This window comes from Trichogramma pretiosum, unplaced genomic scaffold (assembly GCF_000599845.2).
Source record: "Trichogramma pretiosum strain Unisexual culture from Peru unplaced genomic scaffold, Tpre_2.0 scaffold96, whole genome shotgun sequence".
NCBI lineage: Eukaryota > Metazoa > Arthropoda > Insecta > Hymenoptera > Trichogrammatidae > Trichogramma > Trichogramma pretiosum.
The window spans coordinates 416,371-431,427 of NW_019640792.1; the positions used below are offsets into that span (position 1 = coordinate 416,371).

Here is a 15,057-nt window from a genome sequence, read left to right on the forward strand (position 1 = left end):
ACGTATCGAGTGTGATGTATTTCAAACATAAAATAAGAGCGACACGGTTTAATGAATAATAACTTAAATTAGTGATAGGTGAGTGAGAACAAACAGCTTCGACATCGATGACTCGAGCTGTGCCTTATCTCAGGTTCTTACCCGTCTGGATATTTCGGAAACCAAAATTTCATGTTTCACATAAATTTTTAAAATGTATTATCAATAAATTGAAACTCTTATTGTAACGAACTATTAACTGTTTATTAAAATGATGGTATACAATCCGGACATTCATAAGAATTTTTAAGACTTATTCGGACTTTCAATGATTTTTTAAGTTTTTAATAATTAGTGTGGCAATGAACTTCCATAGGGGTATAATGTATTTTTTACGCGGTACTTTTGTTGCACGCAACTACGAAGTAAAATGAGGATTTTCTGTAATTCTAATCATCTATATGAAGTTTTACAAATGAAGATTGACATTTTAAAAGGTATCGAAATTGAATAAATCATATATGCCTTTATATAATATAATTTCATTTTTTTACAGAGTTCGAATTAGTTGCCGATGAAAACTCTACATCTCAGTACGGTAAGGGACCTTGCCACAAGTTGGCTCATGAAAGCTTTTATTAACATCATGATTATCGTCGCATATTTCCCTTATTTTATATCACGCGTCAGAGGTCGACAAATGCCAGACAACAGCCTGCTTAGTCCCTATCTTCTCGCATGCAGCCGCGCTCGTTCGCGATCGTCAGTTGTTTATATGCACCGTCTTTTGAGTCTGAATTGTTATTCATGCTTACATATTTCGTTGACGCTGACTGAATCGAATGAAAAGTGAAATAATATAATTAAACACTAAAAATATTGCTCGAAAGCAACGTTCCATCCGTAAGACCGGCTGGCTGATAGTCCGCGTTCGTCGTCGCTATCCTAATCGACCAACAAATCCAATCAAAAAATGGCACCCACCCAAGAGGATCGCGGGCGTCTCTTCAGCTTCGAGGAGTACACGGACATGCTGCTGTGCTACGGCAAAGCCAACAAGAATTCGCGCGAGGCCTCCAGGATCTACGCCGAGATGTACCCGGATCGTCGTCTACCATCGCCCCGCACCATCGTGGCGACTTACAAGAGATCTTGTGACAAAGGTTCGCTCAAGAGCTTCCATTGATCCTCGACCTTTTTTTTTGGTCTAATCTTTTTTTTTCAATTTCGATCTGTTTAGGATATACATCACCAAAAAATGGAACATCAGTGTACTGGCTGCCATCTGACAAACCCGTAGTACATTTCATAGATCCACAAACGGGTGAATACATTGTTGCCAAGCGATGGGGCTTGAGATGAATAAATGTAATATAATTTTTTATCTATTTTCTAATATTCAATGTTTTAGTTTCATTTAATTTGAAGATTTTTGAATTCGCTTGACACTTCAATTAATTTTGTTTAATATAGTTGCTAGCAATTAAAAAAAAAATTTTTCATTTGCATGTATGTACAAGTTTTATTTCATTTTACAAGTTAGTTCTTTTAATAATGTAAAGTTTTTCACATTGTTAACAAAGTTGATAACATTTGTGAAACAGCACATACGAAAATCACTGTTGCATAAATCTATACATCGCAAAAATAAAAATTCATTACGGTAAAAAATTAATCAAAGATTTTTCTTATAATACAAATTTATACTTTATATGTACATTTACTAATATCATCATTCCAAACGAACAGTTTTGATACTTGGTTTGCCACATCGTTTGTGAGCTTCTTCAATAAAAGCCCATTTCGAATATACATATCTTATGCTTTTTTGTCTTTTAAATGATGGGTTAAATTGTCTAAAATTGCAGTGTATCTATTGCAAGTAAAATAAACATTAAAATAAGGTTTACGCACGACCGCAAATTAATTTCGCATTTATTTTACCTGCACATGATTAAGAATTATTTAGCAATGCGTTAAGTACTGTTATCTAAAAATAAGACAAAAAAGTTAGAAAACTTAACTAAAAAAATAAGGACATGAAAAAACATTAGATAATGGAAATAAAAATTAACGCTTATACTTTTATGATCAACATTTTCATTGCATACTTTTAATCAGTGTTACGTTGCATTACATTAATTGTAATAATAAATCAAACAACAACACAATCTAAGGTTATTTATTGATGGTCACGCAATAATGCGAAAAATTGCTTGCATGTTGGTACGCACCTATTGATATTATTTAGAAGACGGCCCAATGGAATAAAATTACCAATTTTGATTTTCAAGTCATTGATCATGTTGTTTCCCAAATGAGAATAATATTTAAATTCAAGCACTCGATGACATTTGCTACTTCTGCAACTGAATAAGTGGTTTTTAACAGACCAACTTATACATTAGAGCACATCATTGCGACCGTGCGAGCTGCCAAAACGATTTTCCACATGCGCATTATTAGCATTTGTCTTAAAGTTAAAGACATCACTTACTTATCATCATTGTTGAATTGTTATTGCTTTCTTTTTTCTCTGGTCTATATTTACTAGAATCGTCGCAATTACGTAATCGATCGAAATTTAATGAAAAATTATAATGAACAAGCTCAAAAAAATAATATTCTAGTCATAATTAAGACAATTGTTGACTTGAATATTTTTATTTCGTATAGAAGCTTTCAACACTTCTAAGAGCATAATCTTTAATATTTTCAGATGATGAAATAATCATTCATTTCGTGTAATTGATTTAACAAGGGAGGAAATAAATAATTTTTACACAAAGTTATGTTTTTTCTATTCATGATTGTATATTATATCATAATGATTCAAAACATTTGATAATAAACTCAATTTTCGTTTCATTTACTTTTATGCAAAAAAGAAGCCTCCGAGTGATCATGAAATTTGTTGTTATCCTGAGTTCAAATCATCATTATTTATTAGGCACCATTGGCTTGTATCGAATTAAAAAAAACTCGATCGCAGCTTACACATTTTCACGAATACTTATTGTAGTACACAATTAGACAACTTTACACTTTTTTCTTTACTTCCAAAATGGATGCATAAATTTTGATAATTACTACAATAGTCAACATTATTCAAGGCGATCATCATCGAAGCTTCCGAAATCAGAACAATATTTATTAAATGACGTTTATTTCACACTATTTAAGTTCATTCTTGTTATTGTTTTTTTTATTATACAAATTATCATTCGTGTTGAATATCGTATTTCTACTATGAAAAATCTTCTCACAATAATTTTTTCCTCACAACTTATATAAAATCATTTGTTTGCAAAAAAATGCGTTGCAGACTTATTATTAACTTTAACATTTTTCAGAAGAAAGTCTATCACATGAATCTCGTTCAGAAATGTCTGCATTTATCGCGTTTTAATGATCTTTTTACCAATGTGTATAAATATTGCTTCATGAAATTGAATCATGCATTTTCTCAAATTATTCAGAAAAAATAAAATCGCTGTTTTATATTTACACAGCTTTCTTAGATGATTACCACATTTTATCGGGCTTCTGGCTAATTGGAATTTCAGTATATAATTCCATTACTATTTATTATGATTCTTTAAAACTATACTGTGAAAGTGAAAAATAAATATTGATTATTCATAGAATTATAACTTAAAACAAATTCGTAGTGCTTAAAGCAGTGCAAAGTTAACAATTAAAAATTTGATTTCAACTGAAATTAATATAGTATGTTGATGTGGTGTTATCTCTTAATCAGAAGCCCTTGAAAAACTATAACTAACTATTGTCGTATCTTTCCGTTTCATGCCGGCCGTTTATATTTTAGTAAACAAAAGTTTAACAGTATTCTCAAAACATCACTATGCGATTGCGATTAAAGAATTAACGTACAATTAAAATTTTTTTAAATGTCAAACAAATGTCATTTTCAAATTAATAACTCACTTCGTTGCATACTGCAAAATAGCCAATTTTATCATGGTCACTGTAATGAAGTCTTTTTCACTTGCTATCTCACTGTTATAATGTTAACTGATTTCAATGCTTTTAACCAATATTATCAGCAAAAACAGAGAAGAGATTCAACGAAGATTTTGGCAAATTTACTAACTATAACTTCACGGTTGTGATACGATTGTAAATTTAAAAAAACATAACATCATAAACAGTTATAATTTTTTCTAAATTTTCAATACACTCAACACTTTCAAACACTGGACCTTTTTATTCTATTTTACACGTATCATTGCGACACATATCGCGTACATACATTACAATTGTCATTCTAAAAATGAACAATTAGAGTATCTATCTACATTTCATATTATATAAAATAGAGCCAATAAAACTATTGCTCTGTTTTGAAGATTAGCTCGTTTATCTTTCATTCGTTCGTTATATACTTGAAAAAAATATGTCCTCATACAACCTCGCATACTTTTTTTAAACTTACAAGTTATCTAAAATTAAAAATCATTCAACAGTCAAAGGAATCAATGAATTGTCTAGACCATGATCTTGTTAGTTATGTGATCCTTAGTCTTCTAGATTTTAGTTGTAAAAGACTTTCGCAGTCCCTTCATTTGGTGGTATCGTATTGAATTTCATCATCGTCGCTGTAATCATCACTCAGGCACGGTCGGTTTGATGCAAGCTCGAAACGGCCGGCTTTTTTTGGTGGTGGGCTGAAACAGTATTATTTTTTTTTAATATTCGAAAAAAAGTTAAATAACAGAACAAGTCGTGAAGCCAGATTTGAATAGGAAAAACTTCAATTGTTAATTTTTAAATTAAGACTAAATTAATGAAAGTGCATATGTATGGAAGTGAAAAAAATTATATCTACCCATACATTTATATTATTTTTTTAAACAATCAAAGTTATTAGTTGCTTAAGTTATTCATTACTCAAACTTGTAATAATGATTTGAGAGTCGAAAATAAAAACAAACTAAAAATGGAAATTAATTTTATTACAAAAAAGTTTTGTCAACTTTTAAAATGTTGTATGCAAGTTATTCATGCAAAGGAATGGGGAAATGGAGCTAGATTTTACAAAATAGCCATAGCAGCTTTTTGAAATATCACTGCCTGTCAAATTAAGGCTAATACAAGCAGCAATAGCGTACCACATGCTTTAGTTAGTTTTTTTTTTAGTTTTATAACTAGCAGAGCCACTACGCCATTACAGATGGAATATACAGATGAAGCAGAACTCAATCGATTGAATTGAAATCTCCATAGTGTCGGTACCTTGTGATGTCTTCATCGTGATTGCTACTGCTACCACTTGCACTTCCATTACTACTATTTGGGCTTCCGTCACGCTTTGGACTCGCTGGTGGTGACAATGCCTGCATCAATCTACCTTTACTCTCGTTCCAAATCGTTGACTGTAAGTTGTTGGATGAAACAAAAAACAGAGTAACATTTATATAAAAATATTCATAACAACATTAAGCAAAGGAACAGATGCAAAATGTCTTTTGCTAATGAAAAAACCCGTTTATTTGTTTGTTGAAAAGAAAAAAATTTGTTTGTAGAATATGTATGGAAAAAGTAATTAAAATTAAGTTTCTTGTACAAAACTGTTAAAAATATAACGCAAAAGCTAAATAATCTATATGCATAAAAAATGTACACACCAATCTACCCTCGCGTCCGAATAGTAGCAGAAAAGCGTCGATGAAATCTCTAGACTTTTCTTCCCATTTTATTAGCATATCACTTCGTTTTTCGCCAAAATGGTCCATAACTTTTTTTCCTTTATCTTTGAGGTCATCAAATTTGTTCTGTAGCTTGAATTTTTTTTCCTGTTGATGATAAGAGAATTATTGATTGAAGCATCTCAATTAAAATTCAAGATTATACTCAATAGGGAAAAGTCAAAGAAGCTTACATTTATGAATGAAACATTCAGCTCTTTGGCGCTGTAACCTCTGGCTAAATTTCTTCTGACATAAATGTCATAATCTTTTACTATTCTTGCAACAATATCAGATGTAGAAACACCTTCGGTTCTTTGAGTTGCAATAAACATTCCCTTAGCTTTCAGTCTCGCGTAGATGTCATCTTGCCCATCATCTGTGTTATATACATCATCGTGGGCCACAAAGTCTATCTGTAAAGTTATCCTCAGTTGTAATAAATATGAACTGCATATATCTCTATTGAGACTATATTAATGAATTACCTTATGTTTTTCGATAAATTCATCATCTAGCTCCCATGGAGCATCTCGAACAACTTCGTCTACGTATCTACAGTGCCTGACAGCATCATATCTCTCCAAATCGGTCATGACAGTACGGCCTTTTCTTGAGTGTGTCAATTCATCGTTGCAAACTTAAGAGAATTCATTAAACAATATTTAAAATATGTTCAATTTTACATAATCATTTTTATTACTTACCTCCAACGATGAGATACACATTGGGAAATAAATTCTTTGCCTGCATCAACTGCCGGGCATGGCCTTGATGAAAAAGATCATAAATGCCATCAGCATATACTCTTACTCTCCTGGGAGCTAGAAAAAAAATAATTTTCCATCAACTTAGTGATAAAGTTTTAAAAAAAAGTACACTTAATGTGATGAAAATATAGCAACTAACCTTTGCCAGATTTTGCAATTTTGACTGTTATTTTTATATTATAATCACAATTGTCTGCCTCTTGGAGAGCATCAGGTTCATCACTGAATGGCGCCTCTTTACAAATGGACTGAAAAGATTAGACATAAATTAATTGTTTACAAATGACTGGAAAGTTATATGCAATATATATTTTTTTAATGATCCTAACATGTTTTTTACATAGATAGTACTCACAGTAAAATAATTTTGGTTAAGATTTTGTGGAATATTTTTATGTGAGTTATTGTTTTTTTGATTTTCAGATTTTGTAAATCCAGACACCATTTTAAAAAATAGTTGTTTTCTAGTATAGAAAAAAGATTAAATATTTGAAGTAATAATTCTTAAAATTTCAAGTTACGAGAACACTTTCTGTGCAGCGTGTCTGACTACTTCAAGATATGATTATGAACTAAGGAATAAACCTACAATATCTTACAAATGTTTTGATCACCAGTTCTTCTCACACCACTCTCGTGTTATCTTATAGTATACATTTTAACTTTTTATTATCAATTGAAAGTTCATTGATAAAAGACATTCATGACTACTTTAAGGAATTTAAGGAAAATGATTCAAGATTATGTAATACTTGACTGATAAAATAAATGGTGCAGAGTCAGTAAGGAAATAATCAACGCAAATTTCTTCAAAACTTACAGCAGACACTGGTGAGCCTTCTCTGTTAATATCCATTTCTCCTGCACTAGTGCTATTATTCATTATTGACGTCATTGTTTTTTCTTTTTCTTCTCGTCCACGCTTTCTAGACATTTTCAAGTCTGGCACATCTATTTGTTGTTGCATCTCTGTAAACCAAAAATAAGTATTAATTTACAAATTGAAATTATATCAGAAACTAATTTAATGCTTAAAAAATTTGCCTGACTTGAAACTTAATCGTTAAATTATAAGGTACACTATCAAGCTTATATGTAACTGAATGTTGGTAAAAACTTCTGAACTATTTGATTGACTCTCAAGGTCAAAATTCAAGTAAAAACTAAATTTAATACAATTTCAAATCTTTATGGTTTAATTGCTGCACCGCTCAACATTGCAACTTTTAAACATAAAAACAAGTTGTATATTCTTTGAATTACAGAACAATCACAACTATTTATTCATAGTAAATGCTTCACTTATTTCAAGTCACTAAAAAGTGTCACACGTACCAAGTGCATACATTTATTTAGTCAATTAACCATGCGCTATCATACAAGATCATTGGAATTGCAAAAATGCACTACACTTTACGTACAGTGGTAAAATAATCAATATCGCGAAGCATTAATTAATCAACAGCATGTTTATGCACCCATGCAGACAGATGTATATACCAATGAAAATGCACAGATTTCAGTCATCGTAACGAACCTGAGATTAAAAGTAAGATTCACCAATCGATGTCATAATCGACGTTTTATGTCTCCGAAAGGGGCGACTATCGCCTTATTGTAATTTACACACTTTGTCAATAGGCAGCACGACGCACCACTCCCCAAGAAAGAAGAGAAATAGAAAGCCACGGGGCGATCGGTCCCCGCCGCATTCCTCGTCTAAACACGCCAAGCGTATATGTGTGCCCCCGTCCGGCTACTCGTGTACTTATTGCTTCCTATCCTTTGACTATTGTCACGAATTACCTTCGGGCGCTATAGGCGATTTTCCTCTTTATTTTTTTTTTCAATGCATGTAACACAACGTTGTAAGTTACTGGTGCGTTCGCACGACGAAACGGAACTCGCGGAAAACAGCTGTCTCTCTGTGCGCTAACACTGCACACTCTGTGTTGTCAGCACGAGCAGCGAGACCACATCATCATCATCACACTCTGCGAGCAGACGTCGTCGCGCGCACCTAACCAGGCCGCCGCGTTGCCTTTTTGCACTAACTGTGTTGCGCGCGTCAGTTTTGTCTAGATTTGCCCCCTTCTCCGTGTATAGTCGAATATCGTGGAGCTCCCAATAAACGGCGACTAGTCAAAGCACAGCGTGTTGTGCGCAAGTCGGAGAACGAAAAGTTTGAAATGACTCACGACAATTAAATTTAAGTCCAAGTACTGCATAAAAAATTCATGCGTTCGAGGAATTCCGTTCCAGAGAGAGAGAGAGAATAGATATCTGACAATATAATTTTAAACGTGCACATACCCACAGTACGCAGACGCTCGATAAACAGGTGATTTATACACCCACACGTTCTGTTTACACGTGAGATCGCGGGCACGCGCGCAGTTTTTAGCGCGTGTTGATGGCTCGTGAATGTTCATGTATATATAACGCAAAAAAACAATAATCGGCCGAGGACCTTGATTTCCAGACTCGAGTTACGCGCTATTTATTCAAAAAATTATTATTATTACGCGTGCTCGTAAACAAGTGCGCGTGGACGGGGCATGCATATGCAAGCAAACGCGTGCGCGATACAGTCGTCTGCTCCAATGCGGCGCTGATCGAGAAAACGTCGATCGAGAGGTTTTTTTCAAGATTGAAATTGAATTGGAAAAGACTCGAGACTGTGCACAGTGGCACGTATACCTATACCGGCGCCGCCTGTGTATAATTGGGAAAGAGTCGTCGTCGTCACGTTCTGTCCCCCCGGATTTTTCTCTTATGTATATACGATTCACATGACGGATGAACGATGTGTAATGTATATCGTGACGATATAGCGAATCGGTGGCGCGCGGCATGCGTTACTACTTACTTACATAGCTACACGCCTCGTTACTTTGAAATTCAATTTTACGGAACCTCGATTAATATGTAAATTTCGATAAGTTTCGTCGATCGTATACATAGGCTTCCAACTTCTGCTTCTACCTCGTTTTAACAGTCGTGATCGCGAATCGTGCGGAATCGATGATTTTCGCGCGTATTCTATATTTATTGGCGCGCGCGTAATAAAAATATAAACGTCGCCGGCGTGAAGTAATAAATTGCGATGCAGCCACGCGCGAGTGGAAAATTTTTCCTTCGATCGCATTGGTAGACCAGCAGCAGTAGCAGCGAGGTGGGCGCCTCGAATCTTCGATTAAAAACAACAATATAAAAAAAAAATTATTCAAAAACGAACCGATCGCGAGTGATATTCGTAATATCTTGGTATATCGAGAGGGGCGAGATGAAAAATGTTTATAATAGTTGCAAGTGCAGCGCGCTGCGCACCGAGAGTTACCCACAGGTGCCGCGGCGCACTGCTACATACACGCACACAGAAAGACGCCTATCATTATAATACTAATTCCAGAGAAATTCCTGAGTACAACGGACACGCGCGCGATTACTCGGCGGCGCTTGAGATACATAGCAGCACGTAGAATTCACGATCGTTTTGCTGCCTGTCGCTGTCATCGTTATTGTTATTATTTATCCCAGGCAATTGTGCATCGACAATAAATATATATGTATAAATTATGCATTAATATACCTTTGATCGGTACAATGGAACTCAGTGGCGATTGTCTCAGATACTTTTGTATCAAGAACTCCATTGTCTCTCTTGCTTCGCGGTGTGCGACTTGTAAAAATGTTTATATACACTATTGCGCGTATGCGCAAAATGCCTCGTTGTATGTAGCACCACGAGAGGAACGCACACGATCACTCGATTGATTTACCGTTAAGAAAGTCTCGTGTGTCTGCATCACATCGCCGTGGCTATCGAATAATGTACGCGCTCGCGGCGTATGTTTTCATTATTAATTGATAATAATGGAAGCAAAAAAAAATATAATACGGGGCACGAGCACACGATATCACACGGCCCGGACGCGCACTGACAACTCAGCGGCAGAAGCACAACACCACACGCGAAATATACATTACATTTACAGGTATGTATATAGGTATTTGTGTATGTACACACAGGTAAACGCGCGTCTTCCTCCTTTTTTTTCCCTCTTCCTCCTCTTCTTCCTCTTCTTCTTCTATATACTCGTTCGCTGAAGAGCCGGAGCGATACTAAACGTTCCGAGAACGGAGCTCGCGGTGTACGAGCGGCGGCGGCGGCGCCAGCGGTGGCGGGATTTTATGTATTCGTACATTCGTAAAGGTGTATTATACATATAATTGTGTACCTATAAAACTCGCGCGGCGGTAAGAGTCCGCGAGTTTATATACTGCAGTAAAATGAGAATCAAGATAAGCCTTTCGTCTAACGAGGCGCGCGTTTTGTCAAATATACCAAGAGGCGAGGGAGAGAGAGTGGAACGACCGAGAATCAATGGGGAATTCGAGCGATGCATGCAGCGACGGTGTATGTACGTGCGTTCGCGCGCGAGTCTTTTGCGCCATTAATTGGATCGAGGATTAAGATTGGGCACACGCGGGCAGACAGATCGGCTGCGCGAAAAATCAGATCGCTGCATTGGTGCGGTACACGCGTCCGTCGTAGAACTCGAATTTTTTTTATTTATTTTCTTCTCTCTCGCATACCTTTCCAGACGAGAAAGAGAAGGTCTCCGACGATCCGTTCGCGGGTTTATATGTATTACCTTATATATCTATACGTATCTACCTATGAGAGTCGCCACATATGCACGCGACTTTCCAGCAATAGTCGCGGCACATATTATTACACACTCGCGCGCGTATACACATTTAAGTATGTTGGCGGCCTACATTGGGAAACTCGTCTCGCAAGGGTTTCCTGCATTTCTATATATACTGTACTGTTCGCTGACTGCTGCGCAGTCAAACATAAGTTGATGTATCTCTACGATAACGATGCACGGTCAAGAATTTTCGAGCGAAATTGAATTGAAGCTGCTGCTCGATGACAGATATATATAATATTGATATATACGTATAAGAAGGAGTTCGTGACGGGGAAAAACCGATTTATATAGCCGATCGCGCCACACTCGGGTGCAACATTTTTAATATCACAATATTAGATATTACCATCTGCTTCGATCTCGTGTTTCGTTCGAGCTCGTTACGTTTCATGATATAAAAATAGAAAACCTCTTTGCTATATAGATTTTCTTTTCACGAAATCGACGTCTGAGAATGACGAGAATGGCACTTGCGTTTCTTTCTTTCTTTTTTTTTTATTGGCAGAGATGCTGTAAACTTCGATCGACGCTACTACGTAGACGTATCACCTATACAGTACAACCATCTTCGATATCGTGCATCATGCAGCACGAGCGTGTGTAGTACCGAAATACACAATAACGCAATTGCGATTTGTAAATCCCAAAAATCGAGATGTCGAGCTTTTTGTGTCGACATTTCTTTCTTTTTTTTTTTTTCGCTCGCGGCATTCCGCGCGTGTGTGTGTCTATTAGCGGACAACTCGGTCTGGAACGACGCTTACCGCATTATAGACAGCGCATAGCGGCCGAGTATGTATCACAAAAGTCACGACGATGCAATTACTTTTTGTATGCGCGCACGACAGCGACGAAAAGGAAAGTCTCGAAACACAATTGTATACGTATCGTTGGCAGTTACAATAATAAAATTGAAAAAAAAAAAAAAATTGTTGGCAGCTGTGTACTTCAACGAAAAAAGTCTATATGTGTACACGGCAAAAGTCGCGTGTTTTACGATCATCTTCTATGTATACATATAATCTTGCGCCGTTCCTCGTGATACTAGACCGCTCAATATATACATAGACATGAGTCTACGAAAGACACTCTTTGTACGAATCGCGCGATACAATGCAGAGTATAGTTTTCGAGTGCTGCAGAATATATGCGGCATATATCCTAGAGTCGGAGGACCGCGTCATCGTTTCGAGTTTAGTTTAATGACATATATATACCCGATACATAAAAGAGTAATTGATTTTTTTTCTTGCTCACCTCCCACTCGAGAGCACTGCCAATGGCTATAGTGTACAGCGTATACGTATACGGACAGAGTAATATACACAACATTGTCAACCTCTCTTGTTCGCACGATATATGTTATATAGAAAAAAAAAAAATTACCCACGGACGATCTCATCGCAAACGCGTGACGCGCGTTAGCTCGACTCGTTAGATTTCAAAATTAAGCCGAGTCAATGAATAATATTATACCCGAATAACGTAACTCTGTTATAAACAGACTTTATACACGCAGGCCCGCGCGTGTATAGATAATAAAAAAAGGCAGCGAGGTGAGGAAAAAAAAAACATAATTCGAGAAACGTCGTCGTTGAGTAATTACTTCACGTGGCTTGGTGTATTAAAGCGCGGCCTGCGGAGCAGTACAGCGGCGCGTCGAGTTTTTTTACATGTATATACAATCTCGAATCTCTCGTTCGTTCGGCTCCGCGAGTGCACGTGCACTCGAACGTTTATAACGAGGATCTCGCGCGCGAGTCCGCGTGCCTATATATTATAATACTATTGCCATTTGCCATCGGAATATTTTATTATTAGTATTCCATCTCGTCTCGCTGAATTTTGTCTATATATACAATACTCGCACCGATACACACACACATACTATTTCTCGGTATTATCGCATGCATCGGGAGGCGCGCGCGCGCAATTTGGCGCGCGTTTCAGCATCATGCGATGGCCTGACGACGACGACGCGTATAACGGGCCTGGCGCAGCAGCATAGGCGCGGTGTGTGCATCGCATTAGGTTTATACATACACACACACGCGCGTTCCATTCTATATATAAAGGTGCCGGTTCATCGACACTCGGCCCGGCGCACTTGAGCTCTTTCCACCGACGTACATATATATGATAAAATAATACAATTTAATGCCTCGATGCAGCTCGAGCGCGCGCGGCTTTTCTTTTTCCATGCATGAAAGTCGGTTTATTTTATAAGCTGACGCCTATAGAGATAGGTAGGGTACGTCACCTGTTCCATGGTCGTCGCACTGCTTCTCCGATTCTATTATCATTGTTGTTATTATTTGATGCTGTGTCTCTTTGTTATTGTTGTTATTATTATTTTTATCATGTGGTGTCGAAGGGAATATCGCTTATACCATGGTATAGGAGCCCGCGCCAGCAATAAATATTTATCCCGAATCGATATTTTCACTCGAGTTTTTGTTGTGTCTAATATTACAATATACTTACACAGCAGCAAGTACAGAGAGTCATGAAAAAGTTGCGCTCACACACTTCGATTGCTTCTAAAATTATTACTCAATTTTTTCGCACTATTTTTAGCAGCACTCGCTCGACCCGTCCGACAGTAGACCCTCTATACGCTCTAAACGACGCTATGCGATATACCGCATGTATACATGTAAGCGGGTTGAAAAGGCAAATGCAATTCTTACCTGATTTGACGCGCGTTGTGTTGTTGTTGTTGTTGTTGTGCAGGTACTGCGTGCGTAGTTACGAAAAAAAACACACACGAACGGGGTTTTTTTTTCTCTCCCGGGCGTTTGACGCTGCTGCTCAAAGTAGACGCTCTCTCGGCTATTGTAGCTGCTCCGCCGAGGCAGTTACGCGTTTGACACTGTTAACAGCCTATTATGCAGATACGACGGCGACTAAGAAGCTCTTAATCGCGGAGAGACGAGTCCAAGATAGACACAAATCTTTACGATAACGTAAAAAAAGTATTACACACGTTACGCAGTTGAAAACACGCGCACAAGCGCACTCAATGACACTTATCAATATTACTGTTGTTATTATTGTCCGAATCGAATTGTGCAAAATGTTTACTGTCAATTATTGTCGTGTTATTCTGCGGCGTACGAGAGTCGCTTGTTTTTTTCCCCTCGTAACTTTTTTTTGTGCCGGGCCGCGTTATAATTATATTATCACTGTTACGATATTAACGCGCGAGCCACGAAACAACGATTGCACACGCAGTATGGCATTATTGTTTGCGTCCTCGTTTATTATTAATTATTTGTTTGTTTATCGGTCGTATGAGCACTCGCTGCAGATATCCACTGTTTTATATTGTTACTGCATGTTTTTCCTCGATTTTTCCTTACAGAGTCCGTTATATTATTACCCCGGGGGTCAATCGGTGAAGATTTATATACTCGCGCGGAGCGGCTTGGAAAAAGCCGCGATAAGCAGTGGCGGTATATTTATTATTATTATTAAAGTTTTCTTATTATTGTCGAGAGCGAGCGAAAGACTTGAAACGGCGAAGGATAGATGACAATTGGCTCTCTCGGATCAGCAGTAGACGCGCCGAGTACGCCCTGAACCAGTATTAAAGCAGCAGCGGTGGCAACGGCGGCGGTGCCCGCGTTTATTGTTGCATGTATGCGAACTGTATAGATATATCGCGTCGCAGCTCGCGGGGTGGTGGAATTCGCGGCAAGTCTATTGCGAGATTCCGAGGCTCGAGGTGGGGATGCAACAGCGTAGCATACAATATACACGCGCATGACGTAAGATCGGGTGATCGCGGATCGAGCTTGCTGCTTTCGGACACGTGGTTTTCTGCAGCTGCGACTCGGCGGCGCGCGTCTCTGGCGGCGTTACACACACACACACACA

General features: G+C 37.3%; 1 protein-coding gene and 1 long non-coding RNA gene across 7 annotated transcripts; one reads left to right on the plus strand and one right to left on the minus strand.

The window, feature by feature from the left end:
• The first annotated feature begins 226 nt into the window (after window positions 1–226).
• On the plus strand, window positions 227–1,341 carry LOC106655665. Its single transcript, XR_001339458.2, has 4 exons — window positions 227–476; window positions 536–577; window positions 670–1,142; window positions 1,220–1,341. It is a non-coding gene; the product is annotated as an uncharacterized LOC106655665 (long non-coding RNA).
• Window positions 1,342–2,902: 1,561 nt separating this feature from the next.
• Window positions 2,903–14,790, minus strand: LOC106655663 (choline-phosphate cytidylyltransferase A-like). Of its 6 annotated transcripts, none has more exons than XM_014376177.2 (9): window positions 13,869–14,790; window positions 7,278–7,426; window positions 6,597–6,705; window positions 6,395–6,511; window positions 6,176–6,327; window positions 5,882–6,103; window positions 5,628–5,795; window positions 5,236–5,375; window positions 2,903–4,667 (listed from the first exon to the last, which is right to left on the minus strand). In XM_014376177.2, the coding sequence occupies exons 2-9, from the start codon at window positions 7,422–7,424 to the stop codon at window positions 4,562–4,564; spliced, it is 1,161 nt and encodes a 386-aa protein (XP_014231663.1). In that variant the 5' UTR covers window positions 7,425–7,426; window positions 13,869–14,790; the 3' UTR covers window positions 2,903–4,561. The 6 variants fall into 6 exon arrangements, with proteins under 6 accessions (XP_014231663.1, XP_014231659.1, XP_014231662.1 ...); XM_014376173.2 differs by lacking the exon at window positions 13,869–14,790 and adding an exon at window positions 10,050–10,497; XM_014376176.2 differs by lacking the exon at window positions 13,869–14,790 and adding an exon at window positions 8,264–8,512.
• Between the last annotated feature and the right edge of the window lie 267 nt (window positions 14,791–15,057).